At 44.5% G+C, this 25,068-nt stretch overlaps 2 protein-coding genes across 3 annotated transcripts in view; one reads left to right on the plus strand and one right to left on the minus strand.

Annotated features, from left to right (window-relative positions):
* The window catches only part of RPS6KB1 (ribosomal protein S6 kinase B1), an 80,057-nt gene extending 60,756 nt beyond the window's left edge, over positions 1-19,301 (minus strand). Inside the window, exon 1 of one of the 2 annotated variants that reach the window (XM_073615262.1) lies at positions 19,042-19,301. In XM_073615262.1, the coding sequence (XP_073471363.1) occupies positions 19,042-19,173 (132 nt within the window). In that variant the 5' untranslated portion in view covers positions 19,174-19,301. Of the gene's footprint in view, positions 1-13,338; positions 13,412-19,041 lie in introns of those variants that run through there. The other variant, XM_073615263.1, reaches the window with a different exon arrangement.
* A 304-nt stretch (positions 19,302-19,605) lies between these two features.
* The window catches only part of TUBD1 (tubulin delta 1), a 55,240-nt gene continuing 49,777 nt past the window's right edge, over positions 19,606-25,068 (plus strand). The window contains 3 exon segments of the mRNA XM_073615264.1: positions 19,606-19,837; positions 22,484-22,665; positions 22,748-22,895. Of these exon segments, the coding sequence (XP_073471365.1) occupies positions 22,497-22,665; positions 22,748-22,895 (317 nt within the window). The 5' untranslated portion in view covers positions 19,606-19,837; positions 22,484-22,496.

Consider the following 25,068-nt stretch of genomic DNA (forward strand, 5'->3'; position numbering starts at 1 on the left):
CTTTCCTCATAGCTGAGCTCCCCCATGCCTCTTATCAGTTTGGTTGCCCTTCTCTGCACTTTCTCCAGTTCCCCGATATCCTTTTTGAGAACTGGTGTCCAAAACTGAACTGCATATTCCAGATGAGGTCTTACTAATGATTTGAACAGGGGCAAAATGATATCTCTCTCTCTGGAGTCCATACCTCTCTTAATACAAGAAAGAACTTTGCTCGCTTTGGAAACCGCAGCTTGGCATTGCATGCTATTATTGAGCTTATGATCTACCAAAACCCCCAGATCCTTCTCCACTACAGATTCCCCCAGTTGCACTCCCCCTAGCATGTATGATGCATGCATATTCTTAGCCCCCAAGTGCATAACTTTACATTTCTCAACATTAAACCTCATCTGCCACATAGTCGCCCAATTAGACAGAGCATTTAGGTCAGCTTGTAAATTGGAGACATCCTGTAAGGACGTTATTCCACTGCATAGCTTGGTGTCATCTGCAAAGACAGAAATGTTACTTTTGATCCCAGATCCAATATCATTTATAAAGATATTAAAGAGTAAGGGTCCCAGCACTGAACCTTGGGGTACACCACTGATAACCTTAGACCATTCAGAGTAAGAATCATTAACCACTACTCTCTGAATTCTGTCTTTTAGCCAGTTTTCTATCCATTTACAAACTGATATTTCCAAGCCTGTAGACTTTAACTTACACATGAGCCGTGTGTGCGGAACTGTATCAAGCGCTTTTGCAAAATCCAAATAAACCACGTCCACAGCCACCCCTCTGTCCAAGGTTTTACTTACCTCTTCATAAAAAGAAATCAGGTTTGTCTGACAACTTCTGTCTTTCATGAACCCATGCTGTCTGTTGCTTAAAATGTTTTTTTCCAGCAAGAACTCGTCTATGTGGTCTTTTATTAAACGCTCCAGTATCTTCCCGACTATAGAAGTTAAACTAACAGGTCTATAGTTACTTGGTAAAGACTTTGATCCCTTTTTAAATATAGGCACCACGTTCGCCCTGCGCCAATCCAGCGGTACTATTCCCGTCATTAATGAGTCCCTAAAAATTAGATACAATGGCTTTGAAATTACAGAGCTCAATTCTTTTAGGATCCGTGGGTGGATGCCATCAGGTCCAGGTGCTTTATCCACCTTTATTCTGTCTAAATATTTCTGGACCATATCCCTTTTGAGCCATTGTGGATCATTGGGGGCTGTGTCAATACCACCCCCCTTATGGACATGAGCTTCCCCATGCTCTTTTGTATATACAGAGCTGAAGAAAGTATTTAATAAATTAGCCTTCTCCTTGTCCCCAGTCACCCACTCTAGATTATTTTGTAAAGGGCCTACATGCTCAGACCTGACCTTTTTACTATTAATATATTTGAAGAATTTTTTGGGGTTTGTCCTACTATTTTTTGCGATCTCTCGTTCATTTTTAATTTTTGCACCCTTGATTTCCTTTTTACATATTCTGTTAAATTCTTTGTAGCATTTAAATGACACTAGTGTTCCTTCATTTTTATATTTTTTAAAAGCTCTTTTCTTATTGTTTATAGCTTTTCTAACTTTGACCGTGAGCCACATAGGTTTTCTTTTTAGCCTTTTAAACTTATTGCCCATGGGAATATACTTTGCAGTGTGGTCCCAAACAGTCTTTTTGAAGAATTCCCATTTCTGTTCTATGTTTATCGCTGCCAATATTCCCTCCCAGTCTAAGTCCTCGAGAGCAGCCCTCATCCTTGGAAAATTTGCTCTCTTGAAGTTAAGTGTTTTTATCTTTCCCTTATGTATTTCTTGTTTACAGCTAGCATCAAATGAAATCATGTTATGGTCACTGCTACCCAGGTGTTCCTTTATCTGCACATTAGTAATAAGCTCTGCATGGTTTGAGATTACCAGGTCCAACAGAGCTTCATTCCTAGTTGGGGCCTCAATAAACTGGACCATAAAATTGTCCTGTACTAGGTTTATAAATTTTTGCCCTTTAACTGTCCCAGCAGTGCCATTACTCCAGTCAATTTCTGGGTAGTTAAAATCTCCCATTATTATCACTGTCCCAGCCCTTGCAGCCCTTTCCATCTGTGCAAGGAGCTGAGTCTCCACCTCCTCGTTAACATTGGGTGGTCTATAACAAACTCCAATGATTAACTTTGAACTACGCCCATCTATATGTAGTTCCACCCATAATGCTTCAGACTCATCACACTCTCCATCAATCAGGTCCTCTTTCACACTTGCTTTGAGATCACTTCTCACATAGAGACAGACCCCGCCACCTTTCCTTTTTACCCTGTCTCTCCGAAAGAGTGCATAGCCAGGAATATTAATAGCCCAGTCATGTGAGGATTGAAGCCAAGTTTCAGCAATACCGATTACATCATAGTTCACTTCATGCACCAGAGCTTCCAACTCACCTATTTTGCTTGGCAGACTTCTGGCATTGGTGAACAAACACTTTAATGCATTATTACATTTTGGTCTGGTGTTTTTCATATATTTTTTAGTAGTACAAATGGCACTACAGTTTCCAATGGCTGTTTGCAACATGGGAAATTTCTTGACACCTGCCATAACCCTTCCCCCATCTGTCCCCATTCCACCCTCCATTAATGTCTGACCCCTAACTGACCTGTCTTCTTGATGTAATTTTAGTTCACCCTCCCCCCTCAATCCTAGTTTAAATACTCCTCCAGCCTTCCTATAAACCTCTCCCCCAGCACAGCAGACTCCCTTCCATTCAAGTGCAAACCGTCTTTAGCATATAGGTTGCACCCAAATGAAAAGTCAGCCCAGTGCTCTAGAAACCCAAATCCCTCCTCCCTACACCAGGTCTTGAGCCATGCATTCAGCTCTCTAATCACCCACTGCCTTTCCTGTGTTGCGCATGGCACAGGCAATATTTCAGAGAATATCACCTTGGAGGTCCTTCCCTTCAACTTGCAGCCTAGTTCTTTAAATTGATTCTTAAGGAGCCTCCACCTTCCATGTATACTGTCATTGGTTCCAACGTGGACCAAGACAGCTGGGTCATGCCCAGCCCCTCCCAGTAATTTATCCACCCGGTCCACCACATGCCGAACCCTAGCACCAGGGAGACAGCAAACCATTCGGTTGAGGCGATCCTGGCGACAAATTATTCTATCAATCCTTCTGATTATAGAATCCCCTATAACCACCAACTGTCTAGGCCTACCTGCACTCCCCTCACCACCTTTACTAGATGGGCTGCTCTCCCGGCTGTTAGGGATAGCAGTGACATCTAGGGCTGCCACCTCTGTGTTTGCCACCTCCACATCTTCACCCAACTTGGCAAATTTGTTTTGATGCACAAACACAGGACTGGCCTTCCTATTCTGCGAGCCCCTTCCACTCCCTCTAACTACATTAACCCATCTTCCTATCTGATAATCCTGACTTGCCCCTCCACCCCCCACATCAACCCTACTGACCACCTGCTCAGCGAGCAGAGGACCCCCTTCAAGGTTGTCCTTTCTGCCCAGTGTTGCAACTTGCTCCTCCAGATCTCTAATGCGAGCTTCCAGAAGGGCAACCTGCTCACATCTGTCACAGCGGTATGCATCCTGGAGCTGTTGCACCAATTTTGCATACATGTGGCACACTGTGCACTGAGCAAAACCTTCAACCCTGCTAGCACTAATTTCCCAGTTACAATACAATTACTTAAGGGAAGTTTAAGATGTTACTTACAGATTTGAAGACTTCTGTTTAAACTCCTGTTTTCAACTCCTGGTTATTAACTCTCCCACTTTAGTTCAAAAATTCCACTTGTGTTCACAAAATCCACATGCAAGCCACCATCAGCTGGGAGCAAGCTCCAGGGGAGTGTGTGTAGACACTTTTAGACACTTTTAAAGCCCTGAAGGCGCGGCTATACCGCTGGCACCCTTTCTCGGCCACTAGCGCCCAGCTAGCGGCCGCATACTGACGGTAAAACGCCGCTAATAGGGGCGTTTTACCGCCGACGCCGCCCCAGTGTGAAAGGGCTCTAATGGGTTTAATTCTTTTCCACACCTCAAAGAGATCATTGTAATTAAAAAGGGACTGAAGCCTCATACACACGATCAGATTGTTAGCCAACAACGCGTCAAACTTTTGTCCGAAGGATGTGTGCCAGGAACTTGTCTTGCATACAAACGGTACACAACTGTCGGCCAACAAACACGAACGTAGTTACATAGTAGGTGAGGTCGAAAAAAAAGACACAAGTCCATCAAGTTCAACCTACGAGTGTGATTATATGTCAGTATTACCTTGTATATCAAGTGGGCACGTAACATGTAGAGTTTTTTTTCAGTATGTCTCTACCACCAACCAGCTGCTCCTTCCATTTTACATTATCTCATTTTGAATCATTATTGATCGATCTGTTCCACTGTGGTAATAGTTGGTTGTGTTAGGTGGTGTCGTTTAGACCAAACACCATGTTTTGTTTTTAACATGTCATGTCAATAATGTGAATTTTAAAGATTAATAAAAGTTAATTTTGTATTTTAACGCTACAGATGTACCTCTGAAGTCCATGGTTCCTTCTTTTGAATAAATTTGCAATATATTTAGGATGTTGGCACTTTCATACCTATTTGTATCCACAACGCCATCTTGTGGCGATACATTTAAATTTAAAAGCCCTCATTTATAGACAGAAGTTCATTCCTTTGACCTAAAGAACTACCTTACAAAGTTTCTCTTTACCTCCGATGTGATAAACTTGGCAGGCTGCCTGGACTTTTTTTTTTTTTTTTTTGTCGTCAGCTGTCAGAAGGGAGCAGAGAAGGCTCTGCACTTGTTATATAGAATCGGGAAATGCTGTTAAGATCGTGAGGAGGGTTAAATCGCAATTTTGATTCTTTAACAATTAACCGTGCAGCTCTACTAAACAAGTACCAAATTCATTACCATGTGGGATACAACAGATGTTCAGAAACAGAGGCAGTGCTGTCAATCCAGAAAGCAGTGGGCAGGACTGTGTGTTAAGGTGCTGACTGACAAGCTACATGCTCATGAATCAGCATTAACAGCTAATGGCCACGCTTCCTGCAACATCTTCTCATCCCACTGTAGTGCAAGCAGGCACAGCCTACATGAGGGTAGCAACTCTGCTCTGAATTCAGCAGTCCAGGATTGTTGCCACACTATTACATGAAGCTGCATTGGGTGGACTTAACACAGACAGGACACACAGGTTTTTGTGGGCGTCTGAGTGCAGATATACTTTTAATCAAGTGCTACAGCACATTTATTTTTAAAGGGATGCCAGTTCCACTTTAATAGCTTCTCCTATACCTCCTATTCTCCTTAATTTTTTTTCCTAGGTCTGTAGAATTAGGTTTACCTAAATTACAATCAAGGCCCACTCGCACTGGTCCATCTTGGCACACTATTGTATGTGTGTCAACATGCTTTGTATTGTATTAAAGAAGACAAGTAGTGCATTACTGTGCACCCTGGTGCAATGCACTAACACATAACACACATTACGGCAGCACAGCACTCAATGAGGTGTGAATGGGCTCATACTGATCAATTAACCACTTGACCACCAGAAAATGTACCCCCCTTCATGACGAGGCCATTTTTGCAATACGGCACTGCATTATTTTAACTGACAATTGCACGGTCATGCAACGCAATACATACATTAAATTTACGTATTTTTTCCCCCCAAAAGAGAGCTTTCTTTTGGTGGTATTTGATCACCGTGTTTTTTTTTGCACTATAAACAAAACAAAAAAAAAAAAAACACAATTTTACTTTCTGCTATAAAAACATATCCAAATAAAATTTTTTTAAAAATTCTAATTTCTTTCCTCCTTTCTTTGGGGTTCTACACCCCACCCCCCGCTTTAATTTAACCAACCTAATGCGCCCTTGTTCGCAGGGGGCTTAGCATTCCTGGACTGTCACAAATACTTCATAGCGGCTCAATTGGTCACTGCATTTTGGTGGCTTATTCCGGATGGATCCAACTCGGCTTGGGCCATTGAGGCTGCGGTGTTGCGATCTGCGGAGGCATTGTTGAATCTCCTTTTGCGGGGTCCAAAGGCTCCATACGACCTAACCCCTTCCATGCGTACCACCCTTAGGGCCTGGAGGGAAGGCCTGACCTGTGAAAAGTATCCTCTGACCGCTGTATCGAACGCCCAGCTCTAGAACAATCGCAACCTACAGCACTTCCTCGAGATTTCAGACCCTGTGATGTGGGCCAGGTACCATATCAAGGCTCTCTCAGACATCACCTCAGACCTAACGATATTCTCCTTTGATCACTTAATGTCTCATCACAACGCCCCGCTCTCACACAAATTCAGATATCTACAGTTGTCCCATGCTTTCAGGGCTCAGTTCCCTCCAGGTGAAAGGCAGATGGTGCAATCCGACCTAGAGCGGATTTTGCGATTTAATTGTACCGAAAAACCCACCTCAGTGCTATATGCACATCTCCTCCGGGTCTCGTCTCCTTAACTGTCCAGGCTCCATCAGCAATGGGGCCGGGATGATCCAGAGATGGACTCCGAGGATTGGGAGGATGTGTGGGACTTTCCATTTAAAATACTGGGTTCCTTGAGAGAACGCCTCATTCCATAAAAGATTTCCATAGGGCATATCTTACTCCCGCTCAGGTGCACAAGATGAGGTCTTCTCTCTCCCCAGAATGCTGGCATTGTGACCATGCCCCCGGGGACTTTATCCACATCTTTTGGTCCTGCCCGGTAATTACAGGTTTCTGGTCACAAATTGTTTCAGAGGTGAATGATCTGCCAAGTATTTCTATTGATCCATTTCTAAGAATATGCCTACTGGAGCTGGTGGAGGACTTGGTGCCCAGAGTGGCTGAGAGACCTTGTTGGGTCTCCTGCTGTTCTATGCCAGGAAATCCATTGTCCTATGCTGGAAGCGAAAGACTCCTCCATAGGCTTATGGAAAAACACTTGTTAACAATGTGATACCCCTTTACAGGGACACCTATGCACATAGAGGCTGTCCGAAAAAACATGACAGTCTGGAGTAAGTGGTTAGCGGAACACTCCACTGCTGCAACAAATTAGGTGACCTCTCTGATATATGATGGCTCTCCTTAATATCCTAATAGACCAACCCGGGCTAGCAGGATATTCTAGGTGAGCTAGCTCATTGTCAGTCCACCCATGGAGCAGGAGCCATGACAGCCTATTGTTGTCGTTATACTACGGTAGTCGTAGATATTCTAATGGTCCCTGATATTGTAACGATACCTTGTGACCCCTGCGTGGGTCCCTTCCCTGTTAATAGCCAGATGTTGTGCATCTGTATTGTTGTGTGTTTGTTAAGAAAATAAAAAAAGTATGTATCCTGCTACATATTTTTTGGTAATAAAAATCCCAATACAAACTATGGTATTGGTGTGTGTGTGTATATATATATATATATATATATATATATATATATATATATATATATATATATACATACATACACACACACACACACACACACACACACACACATATACATACATACACAGAGACAAAAATGTATTTAGTCAGCCACCAATTGGTGCAAGAGACAAAAGAGACAAAAAAGTATTTAGTCAGCCACCAAGAAGTGCAAGTTCTCCCACTTAAAAAGATTAGAGAGGCCTGTAATTATCATAGGTATACCTCAACTATGACAGACAAAATGTGGAAACAAATCCAGACAATTATTTGCAAATTATGGTGGAAAATAAGTATTTTGTCAATATCAAAAGTTCATCTCAATACTTTGTTATATATCCTTTGTTGGCAATAACAGAGGTCAAACGTTTTCTGTAAGTCTTCACAAGGTTGTCACACACTGTTGCTGGTATGTTGGCCGCAGATCTCCTCTAGAGCAGTGATGCTTTGGGGCTGTCGCTGGGCAACATGGACTTTCAACTCCCTCCAAAGGTTTTCTATGGGGTTGATATCTGGATACTGGCTAGGCCACTCCAGGACCTGTAGTGCCTGCAAAACAGCTCCCCTGCAGTCTCAGTGTGAAAGCCTGAGTGCTTTCACACTGAGGCGATGTGCTGGCAGGATGTTAAAAAAGTCCCGCAAGCAGCATCTTTGGAGCGGTGTATACCGCTCCTCCAGCACTCCTGCCCATAGAAATGAATGCACACCGCTGCCAACGCGCCTGCAAAGCGATACTGCAAATTTAACCCCTTCCTCGGGTGCTAGCTGGGTTATAAGCACCCCGCTCGCAGCCAAATAGTGTCGCTAAAATGATGGTAAAGCCCCGCTAAAAATAGCAGCGTTTTACCGTCAACGCCTGCCCGCTCCAGTGTGAAACCAGCAACCTTAAGTAATACAGAAAATTTCTTACATTTAAACATTAAACAAAACAAACCTCCAATCAGATTACTTGTATGTATAATTTAGATTAAAAAAAAAAAAACTATATCTTAAATACACAAAAACAGGTAATCAAAACTTTTGGATGAAAAAAAAATATGGGCTAACTTTACTGCTTAGTTTTTTTTAATTCATTAGTGTATTTTTTCCCCCCAAAAAAATTGCGTTTGAAAGACCACTGCGCAAATAACGTGTGACATAAGATATTGCAGCAACCGCTATTTTATTCCCTAGGGTCTCTGCTAAAAAAAATATATATATATAATTTTTGGGGGTTGTAAGTGATTTTCTAGCAGAAAATACAGGATTTTTACTTGTAAGCAACAAATGTCAGAAAAGATTTAGGCCTCTTTCACACGGGGCAGATCAGTCATGATCCGCCCCGTGAACATCCGCTTGCTCAGCGGGGATAGCTCCGCCGATCCCCGCTGAGCAGGAAGATGACAGGTGCATCGCTGCACACTGTGCAGCGACGGACCTGTCAGAGCGCCGCTCTCCCCTATGGGGGGATCGGATGATGACGGTCCGTAGTGTCCGTCGTCATCCGATCCGAAAACGGAGGAAAAAGTAGGTTTTTCCTCCGTTACACTTTTCGGATCGGAGCGGGTCGGATGTCAGCGGACATGTCACCGCTGACATCCGACGCTCCATAGGGATGACTGTATGTCCGTTTTTCATCCGAAAACGGATGGATGATAAACGGACATACGGATCATCCGTGTGAAAGAGGCCTAAATCTTTAAATGGTTAAACTGAGAACTCCCACACACAGGAGTTGAGTTCATTGATAAGTAGAAACATTGTATCTTTTTAGCTTCTTTTATCAGACTTGGCAGGCTGCCCAGAGAGGACAGAAGTTGCTCCACCAAAGACTTCAGGCAACTTGCATTGATTTCTATTACAAAAATCATTTGCAAGTCGCGCTGAAGTTATAATCGGCCAATGCCGATTAATTAAAAAACGCCAAATATCGGCCGATATATCCGTCGACCTCTAATATATACACACACTAGAATTTTTATACCACTAATGGTGGCAATCAGTGACTTATAGCGATATTTCTGCAGATAGACACTGACACATAGGCAGATCTCCGCACTAAGTCTCTACCCGGCGATAAAGACACCAGAATGTCTAAAAAATTGTTAATCTTGGCCTGAGTGTACTATAATTTGGCTTCTTCACGTAAGGCTTGCTCTCTGCGGTGTAAAACATTATTTCCTTTCAAAGTCTGCCAAAGAGACACCAGAATTTATCAAAAAAATCTCTAATCTTGTGAGTGTACTAAAATGTGGCCTCATCATACAGTCTGACTCCCCAAGCCATTGTTTACTAAATAAAGCTTGCAGGGAAAATCTTTTTAAATGTCATTTTTTTTCCTTTATAAATGTAATTTTTGTTTCAGCAGGTTCTATACACGGTACAGATGCGCCACTTTACAGGCAGACTAAGTGGACCCCCAGGCACTATATTTAAAGGATCATGCATCACTCCGGTACCATTCTTTAGAGCGAACGGTCAGCTTTATTGTAATGATAACCGATGTGGCTCGGCTGTTATTACAAGCAGCGGGAGGGGACGTCCCCCCAGCCTTCCGCCGCTCGCCTGGGCTCTCCCATCCCATCGGGAGGCCCGAGCAACCAGTTGTCACGTCCGCTGGCTGGCTGAAGACCCGAACAAAGCCAGATGCTTCCTCGGGTCTTGGATCTGGTAACCCAGAAGCGATGTCATGACATCACTTGCCAGGTTACTGGCATCTTAAAGGCACAGTATTCAAAAACGCCGATATTGACGTTTTGAATACTTTCAAGTGTAGGGAAGTGGTTTAAAATGTGCAGAATATTGGCACATATCGGCTATCGGCCTAAGAGGTGACTAAAATATTGTTTTTTTGGTGCCGATACGATACCTGTCGATCCCTAACTTCAAAGGGGGACTTGATTTTTCCGTTTTCGGGTCCCATAGACTTCAATGGGATTCGTCGTTTGGGTCTGAACTTTTGGGATGTTCGAGAGTTCTGGCGCAAACCAAACAGAGGGTTGTTCGGCCATCTCTATTAAAAATTGACCCCACTTAGCAGGAGAGCTCACTGTGGTCAGTTCTCCAGCTGTGGTGGGAACTTCATGTACTTTCCTCCAATGATCAGACTTGTCCTGACATGCCCCCACTGCACAGCCATTCACCGGAAAGCGCAGTGTACTGCTGTTTCTCTCCCCCCCCCCCCCCCCAGCATTTATGCAGCTGCGAACAGAGGGAATGTAATCATTTATTAAAAAGGGGAAAAGGGAATTTATAATTTTTTGTTTAAATTTATACAAAAATGTTTTACCTTTCATTTGTATTTTAAACTGAATGAGTTGTTTTACAAGGTGACAGTTTACAATCACTTTAAACATAGAGGTGGGAAAGTCACTGCACGGTCAGAACACAAGAGCTCCATGGGAGTGATTCCCCCATCCACCTCGAATGTGTGGATGGGAGAATCGGACCAATTTTTTTCCATTTACCCTGCTGGTTGAATGAAAAATTACTAATGCATATGCTGCCTTAAGCTAGCCACAGACTGCTCAAATTTTATCTGATTCCTATGAATTCAGACAAAATTTTAAACACGGGTGGCCCTGCCAGTTCTGTTCACTTGACTTTCACCCTAGGTTTACACCTATGCATTTTTTGGTGCGTTTTGCATTATGGAGAAACGCACTACAGTCCATTTAACATGGTTTCCTATTGATGTAGTTCAAATCTGTGCGCTTTGCGCTGCTGCATTTTTTGAAAAGGGTCAGGTACTTTTTTCCCGCAGCAGATTGCGTTTTATGTGTAACAGACTTGAATGGACCCGCATCAAAAAAGCAAGTGTTTTTTTTCTACAACACTTGGTGTATAGCTGGTTGCTAAGGAGTGGGCCGGGAAGCGTTCGTAACTGATATATCACCACCTGTCAGTGGGGAACCCGCTGACAACTGTATGTAAAAAAAAAAAAAAAAAAAAAAAAAAAAAAAAAAAAAAAAAAAAAAAAAAGGAGAGAGTGGGGGGACAGTGGAAACGACGTGCTGTTTCTCTCCCCCACCTCCCCAAATAAAAACTAGGCCCTTAGGGTCTGGTATGGATTTGGAGGGGAACCCCACACCAAAATAAAAACATTTTTAGAAAAGGCGTGCCCCCCCCCCAAAGTCCATACCAGTCCCTTATCCGAGCATGCAGCCTGGCAGGCCAGGAAAGGGAGGGGACGAGCGAGCCCCCCCCCCCCCCCCCAAAAAAAACACCTTGGGCAGTGGTTGTGGGGGTTTGCGGGCAGAGGGTATATGGGAATCTGGAAGCACCCTTTCACAAGGGGGTTCCCAGATTCCAGCCCCCCCATGTGAATGAGTATGCGGTACTCACTCAATAATAATAATAATAAAAAAAAAAAAGTGTCAAGCAATAAAAACATGCACAGATGAAAGCTAAGTGCCGACTGCCTGCTCCTTCATCTGACCGTTCTTAAATAGGTAAGGGGCAGGGCCACCCAGAGACGTAACCTGGTGGCACCGCCCCGTGACATCATTGACCATGCTGGGCCGCTGATGTTACAGGGGGCAGTGCCACCAGGTGGCGTTACCAGGGGGCCCCGCACCTTACCTATTTAAGAACTGTCAGATGGAGCAGCAGGCAGTCAGCGCTTTGTTTTGGTGGGTGGCATGATTGACGATGGATCTATATCAGGGGACACTTTTTAAAATTTTAATAAAGGAATTGTCAAAAACCGTATGTGTGTCTTTATCTCTTTTTGACACCACACTCATTCTTATGGGGGGGGATCTTGTTAAATAAAGGGGGCTTCCAGATTCTGATAAGCCCCTTGCCTGTAGACCCCCAAAACCACTGCCCAGGGTTGTGGGGAAGAGGCCCTTGTCCCCACCAACATGGGGAAAAGGTTCTTTGGGGTGGGGGCTGCCAGGCTGCATACTCAGATAAGGGTCAGTTATAGATTTTGGGGGGCATCCCACGCCATTTTGAAAAAATGTTTTGGGGTGGGGTTCCCCTCCAAATCCATGCTAGACCCAAAGAGCCTGGTGTGGATTACAAGTTAAAAATATGTATTTTTTGCTAGACAATTACTTTGAATACCAGGGTTATGGCATCTAGCTGCAGCCATAACCCTGGCATTTAAAGTAGAACTATAGGCAAAACTTTTTTTTTTTTTTAATTTTGGATTGAGTTAAGAATAGTTATAACCCGTCAGATTTTTTTTCGCCATCTGTGTCCCATTGCGGAGATTTCCCTTCACGTCCCATAGTCAAACAGAAAGTGAGAGGAATTCTTTGGAGACCCCCAGGTCACCAGAGCTAGTGTCCCCATTGGGAGATTTCCCCTCTATTACTTTTCTGGGGACAACCCAAAATTTGGGATTTTCTTTTACTTTCAATGATAATGGTAAACAGGACAAATAGAAAGGGTGAATCATATACAGCAGTAAAAACCGACAGGTGTTCTAATCCCTCTAAAATAAAAAAAAATGCCTTTAGTTATACTTTAAGTGTAATGACATACATTTATAGTTAGGCGGTCAGCAAATGGTTTATAAAAAAAACAAAAAACAAAATGCATTAAAGCTGCAGGCAAAATGCAGGTTTAAAAATGCAAAACATGTCTGAAAGCTGCATCAAAGCATAAACCGCATAGATGTGAATTTAGACTCAAAGCATCCTGTTGGAAAATTTCAGGCTGAACAGCACCTGCATCCAATCAGATAGAAAGCTGTCAAAACAATAGCCCTATCTGCACTGTTAGCATGGATGGAGAAACCTGTGATTTCTTTTGTTCAGCTCACAAGCTGAACAAGAGAAATATATACATATAAGCTTTTTTTCTGAACGGTCAACATGAAATGAACACAACAAGAGCTGCACTATTGACCCTGTTTATTCCAGCTAAATCTGAAGTTTAGGCATGACAGTTTTTACACTGATCCAACTTACGTGCTGTACATGTGGGAGCTGGTAGCAGTGGCTACCACAGTGATATCCAGTAGCTTCCAGGTCCCTTGCCGAGTGGAATGGGCGCCATTCAGAAAACACTTTGCCATTTTCTCAATGAATTCAAAGTATTCTGAGTGGACGAGATAGACATGACATTAGTGCCCCACTTTTGAATTTTTTGTACTACGTTTGAAATATTTTCAATCAAACTGTTGGAAAAGAAAATGCAAAATGTTCCCTAAATCAAGCCTGTGCTGAGCAAGCGACTTCCTGTGTTCAAAATGTAGCAGGGCAGTCACTCAGCACAGGGCATGGAAATTACTGGAGTAGTGAAGGCTATTACTGTGATTTCCAGTTTCCACGGGGATACCACAGGTATGGCACACACATTCTTCCACTGATCCAAGCTGGGGTAATGCAACTATGTAAAAATTGCCCTACCTAAAAAAATTCAGCTTTAGTCCTCATGCACACAAGGCGTTAGAAAAAATTAGCTGCAAAGCCACCACCAACAGCAGGAAAAAGGCTGTAAAAACACGCTTTTAGCAGCTTTTTGCATTGGCGTTAATGCGCATTTAGTCACGCTAGCTTTTAGCATCGCTTCTTTGCCTGTACACAAAATCAATGACTCCCTTTGAGAGTCCATTGATTTGAATAGAAGTACACATCCAAGTCCAATCATGATGATCTGACTTGTGCTCTGAGGATCTTGAAGGGGAACCCCTCACCATAATGAAAAAATAAAACTGTGGGGTTCCCCCCCCAAGATCCATATCAGACCCTTATCCGAGTATGCAGCCCGGCAGGTCAGGAAGGGGGGACACGCACGAGCAAACCCCCCATACCCCCCCCTCCTGGACCATACCAGAACTCTCACCCACCCCAAAGGACCTTGTCCCCATGTTGATCGGGACAAGGGCCTCCTTCCCCACAACCATGGGCGGTGGTTGTGGGGGTCTGCAGACAGGGGGCTTATCTGAATCTGGAAGCCCCCTTTAATGAGGGGGCCCCCAGATTCTGACTCCCCACCATATGTGAATGAGTAAGGGGTACATTGTACCCCTATTCATTCACCCAAAAAGGTATCAAAAACAAAACCAGCGGACAGCTTTTGACATAGTCTTTTATTAAAGCAGCCCCAATGTGTCTTCTCCCCTCTCCAGTGGTTCTTCCTCTGGTGTCTTCTCTCAACGCTAGCTCCCACTGTTGTGTTAGATCTGGTGTGCATGATGGGGCGGTGATGTCACAAGGGGCAAGTCTCAGGATGACATCACTGGATGACCACGCCCCATAGCTATATAAGGAATAGCACACACCAGACCTAACAGTGGGAGCTAGCGTCGGGAAAACACTTTAGAGGAAGAAGAAACGGAAACAGCAGAATAACCAGTGGAAGAAGACAGCAAGAGGGAGAAGAACCGGAGAGGGGAGAAGGCATCACCGGAGGAGGGAGAATAGCTGGAGTGTGTGTGTGTGTGTGTGTGGGGGGGAGAAAACTGGAGGAGAGAGAAGAACCGGAGAGGGGAGAAGACACGACGGAGCTGCTTTCACATAGGGTGGGGGGCAGGGAACTGGAGGCCCCCTTCTTAAAGGGGGCTTCCAGATTCCGAAAAAGCCCCCTGCTCGCAGACCCCACAACCACCGTCCAGTGTTGTGGGGCAGGGCCCCCCCCCCCCCCGCCCCAAAGCAAACACACAAACCCCCCATGTTGAGGACATGTGGCCTAGTATGGTCCAGGAGGGGGTGGTGGGGCACTCGCTATCCCCCCTTTCTTGACCTGCCGGGCTGCATGCTCGGATAAGGGCTTGGTATAGATTTTTTTTTTGGGGGGGGGGGGGGGGGGGGCGGGGGGCACACACGTCTTTTTGGTGGGTTCCCTTCAAAATTTATATATCTAAAAATGTGTTTGAAAGACTGCTGCACAAATACAGTGTTGCATAAAATATTGCAACGACTGCCATTTTCTTCTCTAGGGTCTCTGCTAAATAATATATTATAGTACCATAGAGCTGGCAATGGAACGGATGGTCCCCGGCCATCTCTATGACCCTAGGAGGCCGGAAGAGACATCATGTCGTCACTTCCGATACATGCAGATGTAAACACTGACGTTTTTTTTTTCCCTTAAAAAGCAGAGAGAGATCGATTTTTTATTTTTTTTTGATCTCATGCTTCCCAGGGTAGAGGAGATATCTGGGGTCTCATTGACCCCAGATATCTCCATAACGAGGACCTATCATGCCTTATTCCTATTACAAGTTATGTTTACATTTCTTGTAATAGGAAAAAATAAATAAAAGGGACAGTGTAAAAAGAAAATTAAAAAAAAAGAAATTTTAAAGCACCCGTCACCTCGTGCTCACACGCAGAAGCAAAACCATACAGGGGTTGCGCCCGCATATGTAAACGGTATTCGCACCACACGTGGGGTATCGCCGCTAACCTTAGAGCGAGAGCAATAATTCTAGCACAAGTCCTCCTCTAACTCTAAACTGGTAACCTGTAAAAAAACTTTAAAGCGTAGCCTATAGTGATTTTTAAAGTGTTAAGTCTTTTTTTTTTAAAAACTGCCAGCCGCTCTATTAGAGGCTGACATACAACACTGTAAATCCTTTCTAAAAACGAGCAGTGTAAATAGCTATTTAGAACTGTCTTCAGGACGGTCACATGACCGCTATTCAGCTCCGATACACGGCTACTGCTGGAGGGACAGTGATCTCTCGGACGTCATCCAGGGAGATCACGTGGTCGCTCGGCTCCTCCCGCAGAAGCCCTGTCTCAGAGCTGTAAAGCGGCCGTGAGTCACGTGAACGGCCTGAAGACTGCTCTAAATAGCCATTTACATGGCTCGTTTTTAGAAAGGATTTACACAGTGTTGTATGCCAGCCTCTAAGTGACAGTTTTACTTTTGTATTTTCGGGGGGGGGCAGAGTGCTCTGACAGGCAGGAAGGAGGGGATGGGGGGGGGGGGGGGGGGGGGAGAGCAGGGCAGCGTATGACGGAGGGACGCACTTTGACAGCGGTGATCGGGGCAGAAAGAGCAGCCCTTGTTATCGTGAGTGAGTTTGGAGAGGGCACACAGGAAGTGGCAGATTCAGGGAGGGTTTTTTTTTTTACAGTTTAGAGGGGGCAGATTACACAGCATAATCATGTGCTGTTTAATCTGCTTTAAAGGACCAGGATCTGTATTTTTTGGTAATTTTTTTTTTTTTTGGGTTAACAAACACTTTAAGTACCGAAGTTGAGCGCCATTTCAAGAGTGTGCGCAATTTTAAAGCGTGACATATGTTCGGTATTTATTCACCCGGCGTAACATCTTTCACATTATACAAAATAAAAAACTGCGGTAAATATTGTGTTTTGTTAGTTTTCTTTTAATTCATTAAAGTGTATTTTTTTCCAAAAAAATTGTGTGCAAATACCATGTGACAAATCGCAACAATTCCCATTTTATTCTCTAGGGTCTTAGCTAAAAAAAAAAAAAAAAAAAAAATACATATGTTTTGGGGTTCTGAGTAATTGTGTAGCAATAAAATTATGATTTTTACATTTAGGAAAGGAATGCCAGAATTGGCCCGGTATAGAAGAGTTTAAAGTGGCATTAGGACCAGTTTGCACCATAGAAATGCAGTCCGTATGCGTTCAAGGTGCTTTTCGCCATGTGCATTTTTGATGCAGTCCAGTGCATTTTTTCCTCCTCTGTTTTCTTAATAAAAAAAAAAAAAAAAAAAAAAAAGGACGTGTGTTCCAGTGCGTTTTACATCGTTCCAGTACAGTGCAGGAAAAATGCAGCATGTTTTACTTTTTTTTTCTGGAGCACACTGGAACCGCAAGCACTGGTGCAAACTATGCTATTGAAAACCATATAACCTACTCTCTATGCGTTTTTGATGCAGAAAAAAAACACACTAGACTGCATGTGGCGTGAACTGGCCCTTAAAGCATTGTTTTTTTTATTTGTTTTTTTAAATACCAAACATCTTATACAGGCATACCCCACTTTTAAGTACACAATCGGGTTTATTTACTAAAGCCGGAAAGTTCGAAATCAGGCTCACTTCTGCATAGAAAACAATGAGCTTCCAGGTTTTATTACCAAAGCTTAATTAAACAAGCTGGAGTTAGAAGCTCATTGGTTTATATGCATTAGTGAGCCTGATTTTGCACTTTCCAACTTTAGTAAATAAACCCCATTGTGTACTTAAAAGTGGGGTATGCCTGTACGTACCTGCTCCGTGCAGTGGTTTTGCACAGAGCAGCTCCGATCCTCTCCGGCACTCCTGCTCCCCCTCGAGCAGTGCCCCCAGAGAAGAACGCCTGCCCTGCGGGCTGCTGGTTTATGCGTCCATAAGACACACAAAGCCGCAGCTTGCCCCCCTCCTCCCACCCTCTAAGCCAATGAGGAGGGAGAGCCCAGGGACGGTCAAGGCTATCGAGAACATCGCAGGATCGGAGGCTGCGCTGCACACAAGTTTTTTTGCACAGAATGTGTAAAGGTAAAAAACCTTAAACCTTTAGAACAGTTTACACCTGAATGGGCTGAAATCATTATAGACCACACATGTAGTGCATGCACTGCAGCTGGATCACATGGTACTGCAGTACCATGCGATCATGTGCACTGCATTTGTGATCTTTATTTTGGGTAACATTAGGAATACACTGACACCCACAGCAGATTGTAACCTAGTGTGTTTTGAACATGTTTCCGGTGTTCTATCAAATAGTGTCCCCCATTGAAAAATGCCTCTGATGGGTCTGCGCATGCGCAGTACGGAATGTCACTCCAGCCGATATGTTGATCAGCTGGCAGGACCTGAACATAGCGCATGCACAAATCGTCCGTGGCATTATCCGATGCTATGCAAACAGCGGAGGGAGAATGTAATTGTCATATTATGGCCTGCTACTGTGGGGCGTGTTTTGTGTGTGTTGCAGGGCGGCTTTGGTGTGTTGAACGGTGGATTTTGCCTGTGTCTAAAGCCGTATTGTAACACACACACAAAATATGCCCCGCAGTAGCGGGGCATAATATGACAATTACGTTCTCCCTCGGCATCGGATAAAGCCACGGATGATCTGTGCATGCGCTATGTTCAGGTCCTGCCAGCTGATCAACATAACAGCTGGAGTGACATTCCGTACTGCACATGCGCAGATCCCTCAAAGGCATTTTTTCAATGGGGGGGGGGGGGGAGCACTATTCGATAGGACACCAGAAATGCAGGTTGCTCGCACAGTGTTACAGTGTAGACGCTAACAAGTTACACAAGTTTATCGCTTAGTGTAGGGCTGTGTGCGGATCTGCTTCAGGAAGTGGGACGAACGCTCACAACACACATTACAATCTGACCAAAATTGATGTAGTGCAAGAACTTGCCAGCCTGGATCCAGCTTGATTGGTTAGACACTGATAGGAGATAGCTTTACTATATCATTAAATGAGTGCAGAAAGATTGTATGGTGAGCGTTCGTCCCACTTCCTGCAGCAGACCCGCACACAGCCCTACACCGTACTTCCCATCCTAAGCGATAAACTTGTGTAACTTGTACAGAAGGGACGTAGATTTGCTGACGTCCCTCATTACGGCCCCGTGCCTCAAAGCAAATCCCACGAAGACAATATGCAGGTACCCAGCTCACTGCTCCCCCTCCCCCTCCTGCCTCAAGGCCTGTTCCCCCTTCTATAGGCCCCCTACTCACCCCGTCCTCCAACTCGTCATCCGAAATGACGTCCTCTGGCTGGTCCAGGTCTATGTCAAACACGCCCGCCATGGCCTCGGACGTTCTCGGTTTCCCCCCACCGCGATACGGTGCTCCGTTTCCCCGCCTCATGGAGTCCTACACACGGGCCGCCATCACCGGACGTTGTAACGCGGCGGCGCCTCCGCACGTCACTACTTCCCAGGTCCTCTGCGTACGCGCTCCCTTCACAGGACGCGCGCGCACGGATCAGGGAAGGCCACGATAGAGGAGGTGGCGGCAGATGAAGCGCATGCGCGGTTGACTTCAGCGCTAACCTTACTAGCTGTTCTCACAAGGAAAGACAATTCCACAGCTGGAATACCTCGTGAGCACAAGGTGGCACCTAGCGAATTCACATTTCCCTAAATATTAGGAATAAAACGGTACGGCGGAACAGGTGAATAAAGAGCAGTTTCTCCTGTTGCTTTTAGCGTTATATTTCAATTAGTCGGGACTATAATTTCTGTAGCAAGTATACTTTATATTATGTCATTTAGGGCTGCGTTGGCTCCACCAAAATGGCCCCTGGAAATGGAGACATACACGGAGATCTGATTTCCCCCTAGTGCTGAGTGTTGGGGGGCGGGCCGTTTAAACGTCTGTTCTCCGAAGCAGGAAGCACAGGGGGTCAGCAAGGTGTTTTAACCTATTAGAGCCTGGGGAAAGAGAAGAAAACACAGCTGAGGGATTTACCAAGGGATCTCATTATTGGAGTGTCGGACGTCATGACTGTTTTATTCATCTGGGGGCACTGGTGAGGAAACAAGTGTAGAACTAAAGGCAAAACTTTGTGTTTTTATGTTGTATGGGAGGGTTAGAATTCCCATAGATCCCAACTGTCCTTGATTTGGAGCAAAGTCCCTGTGTCCTCCTTTGTCCCTCATTTTGGTCTGATCTATATAGTTGTATATAAAATGCACTTTTCATCTTTCAAAAAGTGTTCCCCAGTGCTAAACCTTTCATCCAATTTCCAAATGGCTGCATTTGCAAATTTTAAAAGCCAATATAAAGGAATAGTAGTGATAAAAATAAAGCCCTTGTGGATTTAATTAACCTTTGGTTAATTCTCCTTTAAGAGGGTGTGGCAGGGGGCGTGTCCTATGCCTCCATATGTTTTCTTAGGTGCCCCTCATTCCCATCTCAAAATGTTGGGAGGTATGAACTCCTGCCAGGTGTTTTGCCATTTGTGTCCCATGGAGGTGATTTCCCTTCACTTCCTGCCTTGCAGTCACAGCAAGTAGTGAGAGAAGGATCTGGGCATGGCCCCTGAGACAGAGGACTGGCATAAATGGAGCATGCCAATCAATAAAGGCATTTTAAATATTACTTTGATTGAAGCTGGATATAAAGTGGTATTTGGTCCCAGGGCGCCTCTCGAAAATGTATCCAGGCTCCTCAGCCTCCTGTTTCAGGGGTTGTGGCCTCATAGGTACGTTCCAGCACGTTTGGTAGACCTGCCCTAAAGTTTGGCACTTTTGCATGAGTGTGCCCTCAGTTTAAATTTACAGTCACGATGGTTAATATTTCAAAAGATGTAAGCATCGCCCTTCTTAATAAACCAGTGAGCAATGTCCTGCAACACACAGACCTTAACCAACTCAATACAGGGCACTTTCACCCCCTTCCTTCCCAGACCAATTTTCAGCTTTCCGTGCTCTGGCGATTTGAGCCAAGGTTCACATATGTGAGATGTGTGCATCACATCTCTCCCGCAGGCAGTTCACACTGCCCTCTGCGAACCGCTGTGGGTGTCATTACAATATTAATGACACCCGCAGATCAGTTCACAGATCGCAGTGCAAACTGTGAACTCGCACAGTAATCAGATCGCATGGGTAAGAACAACCAATGCAATCCGATTCTAGTGTGGGGGGAAAAAAAAAGTCCCTGCACTATTTTCCTGTGAATCCAATGCGAGTTCAGCCATATAACTGTATGGCTAAACTCGCATTGCACAGACCGCATGCGATCGGCACCGCAATGCGGGTGTGAATCACATGCAATGTCTGTGTTTGTACAAGTGTGAACCTGGGCTGGACAATCACTCAGTCATGCTACACTGTACCCAAATGACATTTTTATCATTTTGTTCACACAAATAGAGCTTTCTTTTGGTGGTATATGTTCACCACTGGGTTTTTTATTTTTTGCGATATAAGCGACAATTTTTGGGGAAAAAAAAGATATTTCCTACTTTCTGTTTTAAAAGAAATCCAATAAAATCAAATTTATTCATACATTTAGGCTAGAATGTATTCTGCTACATGTCTGTTCTAACGGGTACATCATACTCCTACTCGCTCACCAAAAAAGTGTCACAAGGTAATAAAAACAAATACACAGTTTTTGACAAATCTTTTATTAAAAGCCTTCACAGACGGTGGGAGCGTCTGTTTTTATTCATTTTTTTTTTTCTTTTTTTTTTTTTCGGGTCTGGCAGGCGGCGTGATTGACGGTGTATTTACATCATGGGACACTGTTTATTTAATAAAAGAATTGTCAAAAACGGTCTGTGTGTTTATTACCTTGTGATACTTTTTTGGTAAATAGGTACCCGATACTCGTTCACATGGGGTGGGATCTGGGGGCCTCCTTCTTAAATGGGGCTTCCAGATTCCGATTAACCCCCTGCCCACAGACCCCCCACAGCCACCGGCCACAGTTGTGGGGATGAGGTCCTTTACTCCATAAAATGGGGTCAAGGTGCTTTGGGGGGGTAAGCCCCCCAAAGCACCCACCCCCTATGTTGAAGGTGTTGATTTTGCACCTCAAATAGTCTGTATGAATGAGGCCCAGTGCATGTGCATTATGCACCACAAATGTAAATGGGCCCTTAGGCCTCATGGACACTGGGTGTTTAGCCCCTGTGCATGAGATCCTAGCATTTTGGTGCAGGCAGAAGGTACATGCACCGTCCATCCCCAGTGCTCCATGCCCAGCCACTAAAGCTCTATGAGGGTTATTACCTAAAGCTGGAGAGTGCAAAATCAGGCTCACTTCTGCATAGAAACCAATCAGCTTCTTTATTGCCAAAGCTTAATTGAACAAGCTGAGGTTAGAAGCTCATTGGTTTCTATATAGAAGTGAGCCTGATTTTGCACTCTCAAGCTTTAGTAAGTAAATCCCTATGAGACTGTGAAAAGCTGCCGTGGCTGGATAGTAAACCAAGTGGTACTAATGCAGTATGCAAACAAGGATAAAGGGAATGTAAAAAAGCATTTTAATTATTTTGAAAATAATTCACAATTATATGAAGTGGCAATTCTTAATATCTGCTTGGGGTTCAGAACTATTATTTTAGAATTTTTCTGCGTGTATATTATAGGAAAAGATGTGATGTACTAACCGTGTTTTTCATTTCATGTTTTGGTTGTTTTTTTGTTTCACTTTCCTGCTGCAGATAAGTGAAAGATATGGCATTTATTACATTACAATTAGGCCAGTGTGGAAACCAAATTGGTTATGAATTGTTTGATGTCATCTGCAATGATTTCTGTAGCAATGGACTGTGCTCCAAGAAAGAAAATGACTATTACCAGACAGTTTCCAAGGATAGATTCTTTGAAGAAACTGAATCTGGAGGTATGTTTTCCATTTTATGGGTTTTTTTAATGCTATTAAACTTCTTGCTTTTACTACACCTCCATTTTGATTTGTGTTGCAGAACTTGTAAGTCGAGCAGTTCTTCTTGACATGGAGCCCAAAGTGATTACTCAGACTTTAGCATTGGCAGCCCGGTCTGGTAAATGGACATACGATGACAAATCACAGTTTTCCCAGAAACAAGGATCAGGGAACAACTGGGCTCATGGGTATGGTGAATTTCATGTAATGTCTTTTCCAATTCATGCTGTACATAACCACCATAAATAAAGCTGAATTCCAGTCAGCTTATTTAACCAAAAATGTATTGGGGTGCCCTAATGAAGCATTTGACCAGCCAACATAAGCCCTAATGCCCTGTACACACGACCGGTTTTCCCATCGGAATAAACTCTGAAGGTTTTTCCGGCGGAATTACGCTGAAACTGTCTTGCATACACACAATCACACCAAAGTCCGACCGTCAACAATGCACTGAAGTACAACACGTAGGACAGGACTAGAAAAAGGAAGTTCAATAGCCAATAGCTTCCGTCTCGTACTTGCTTCAGAGCATGCATCGTTTTGGTCCGTCGGAACAGCATACAGACGAGCGGTTTTCCCGACAGGAATTGGTTCCATCAGAAATATTTAGAACATGTTCTCTTTCTACGTCTGTCAGAATTTTCCACGTAAAAAGTCCGATAAGGCATACACACGATCGGAATATAGGATGAAAAGCTCCCGTCAGATTTTTTCTGTCAGACATTCCGCTCGTGTGTACGGGGCATAAGGCGCGATTCACATCTATGTATGTTGCCTTTTTCAGCATTTCTGCAGTGCTTTTTGCGGTGCTTGCCGCGTTTTTGGACATGCGTTTTTACGGCGATTTGCATTTTGCGCGTTTTTTTTTTTTTTTTTCCCACTGTATATAGCTGGTTGCTAAGGAGGGAGACGGGAAGCCGGCTGCCACGTCCTTAACAACTGATGAGTCATCAGCTTGATGGCTGAATGTAAAAACAAAGAATTGCCAGCTAAAAAAAAAATCCATCCATACCAGGCCCCCTTGGGTCTAATATGGATTCGGAGGGGACCCCTCCCCATTCTAAAATGTAAAAAAAAAAAGATGGCATGGGTTCCCCCCCCCCCCCCCCCCCCCCCCCCAAAACCATACCAGATCGTTATCCGAGCATGTAGCCCCGCAGGTCAGGAAAGGGAGGGAACGAGCGAGCCCCCCCAATCTCCTGAACCATACCAGACCGCATGCCCTCAACATGGGGGTTGGGTGCTTTGGGGCAAGGGGGGCTCTGCGCCCCCCTACCCCCAGAGCACCTTGCCCCCGTTTTGATGAGGACAAGGTCCGCGCCGATGTCAAGCATTCCTCGCAACGTCATGGACTCATCATGCCCCAGGCAGTGAAGTCACAAGGGGGCAGGGCCTCCGGATGATGTCATTTGGCCACACCCCATAGTTATCTAAAATGCTTGACATCGGCATGGACAGATCAGCAGGTTGCAGCATCTGAGGAAGGTCATCATTGGCGGGAGTGGCGGCGGAGAAAGAAGAACACCGGACAAAGAAGACAGGAGAAAGAAGGAGAGGACCGGAGGAAGAAGCTGGAGAATCCTGGAGGAGGAAGAAGCGGGGGGAAGAAGACATTTTTAATAAAGGACTTGTCAAAAATTGTCTTTTGTCACACAACACTACTATTTTTTGGTGAATCTACCCGATACCCATTTACATGGGGAGCCGGGATCTGGGGGTCCCCTTGTTAAAGTGGACTTCCAGATTTCGATAACCCCCCCGCAGACCCTGACAACCACAGAGCAAAGGTTGTTGAGAAGAGGCCCTTGTCCCCATCAACATGAGGGCAAGGTGCTTTGGAGTGGGGGGTTTCAGGAGGGGGGGTGGAGCTCCCTCGTCCCCCTCCCTTTCCTGACCTGCCGGGCTGCATGCTCAGATAAGGGTCTGGTATAGATTTTGGGGGGATCCCACAGCATTTTTGTTAAAGTTTGGCATGGGGGGGGGGGTCCCCTCCAAATCCATTCCCCACGCTGTGTTTTTACTTTTTTTTTTTTTTTACATTCAGCTGTCAGTTAATTTTTTCAGTTATTTTTCCATCAGAAAATAACAACCAACCTCACTCAACCAAAGCAAAAAGAGGATATCGACACGAACATCACTCAACCACTGAATTTCTTTTTGTCCCCAATCACCACAGACACGACTAAAAACATCATCAGAAGCCTTCGAGACAGCACATCACCGAACGACATCATCCCCACTAAACTGTTTAAAGAATGTTCTGACATCTTGGCCCCTACCCTAACACATCTCATAAATCAATCATTCAAAGAAGGGACTGTGCCAACCTCCCTCAAGCAAGACATCGTCAAACCCCTT

This window comes from Aquarana catesbeiana, linkage group LG02, assembly GCF_042186555.1.
Source record: "Aquarana catesbeiana isolate 2022-GZ linkage group LG02, ASM4218655v1, whole genome shotgun sequence".
Taxonomy (NCBI): Eukaryota; Metazoa; Chordata; class Amphibia; order Anura; family Ranidae; genus Aquarana; species Aquarana catesbeiana.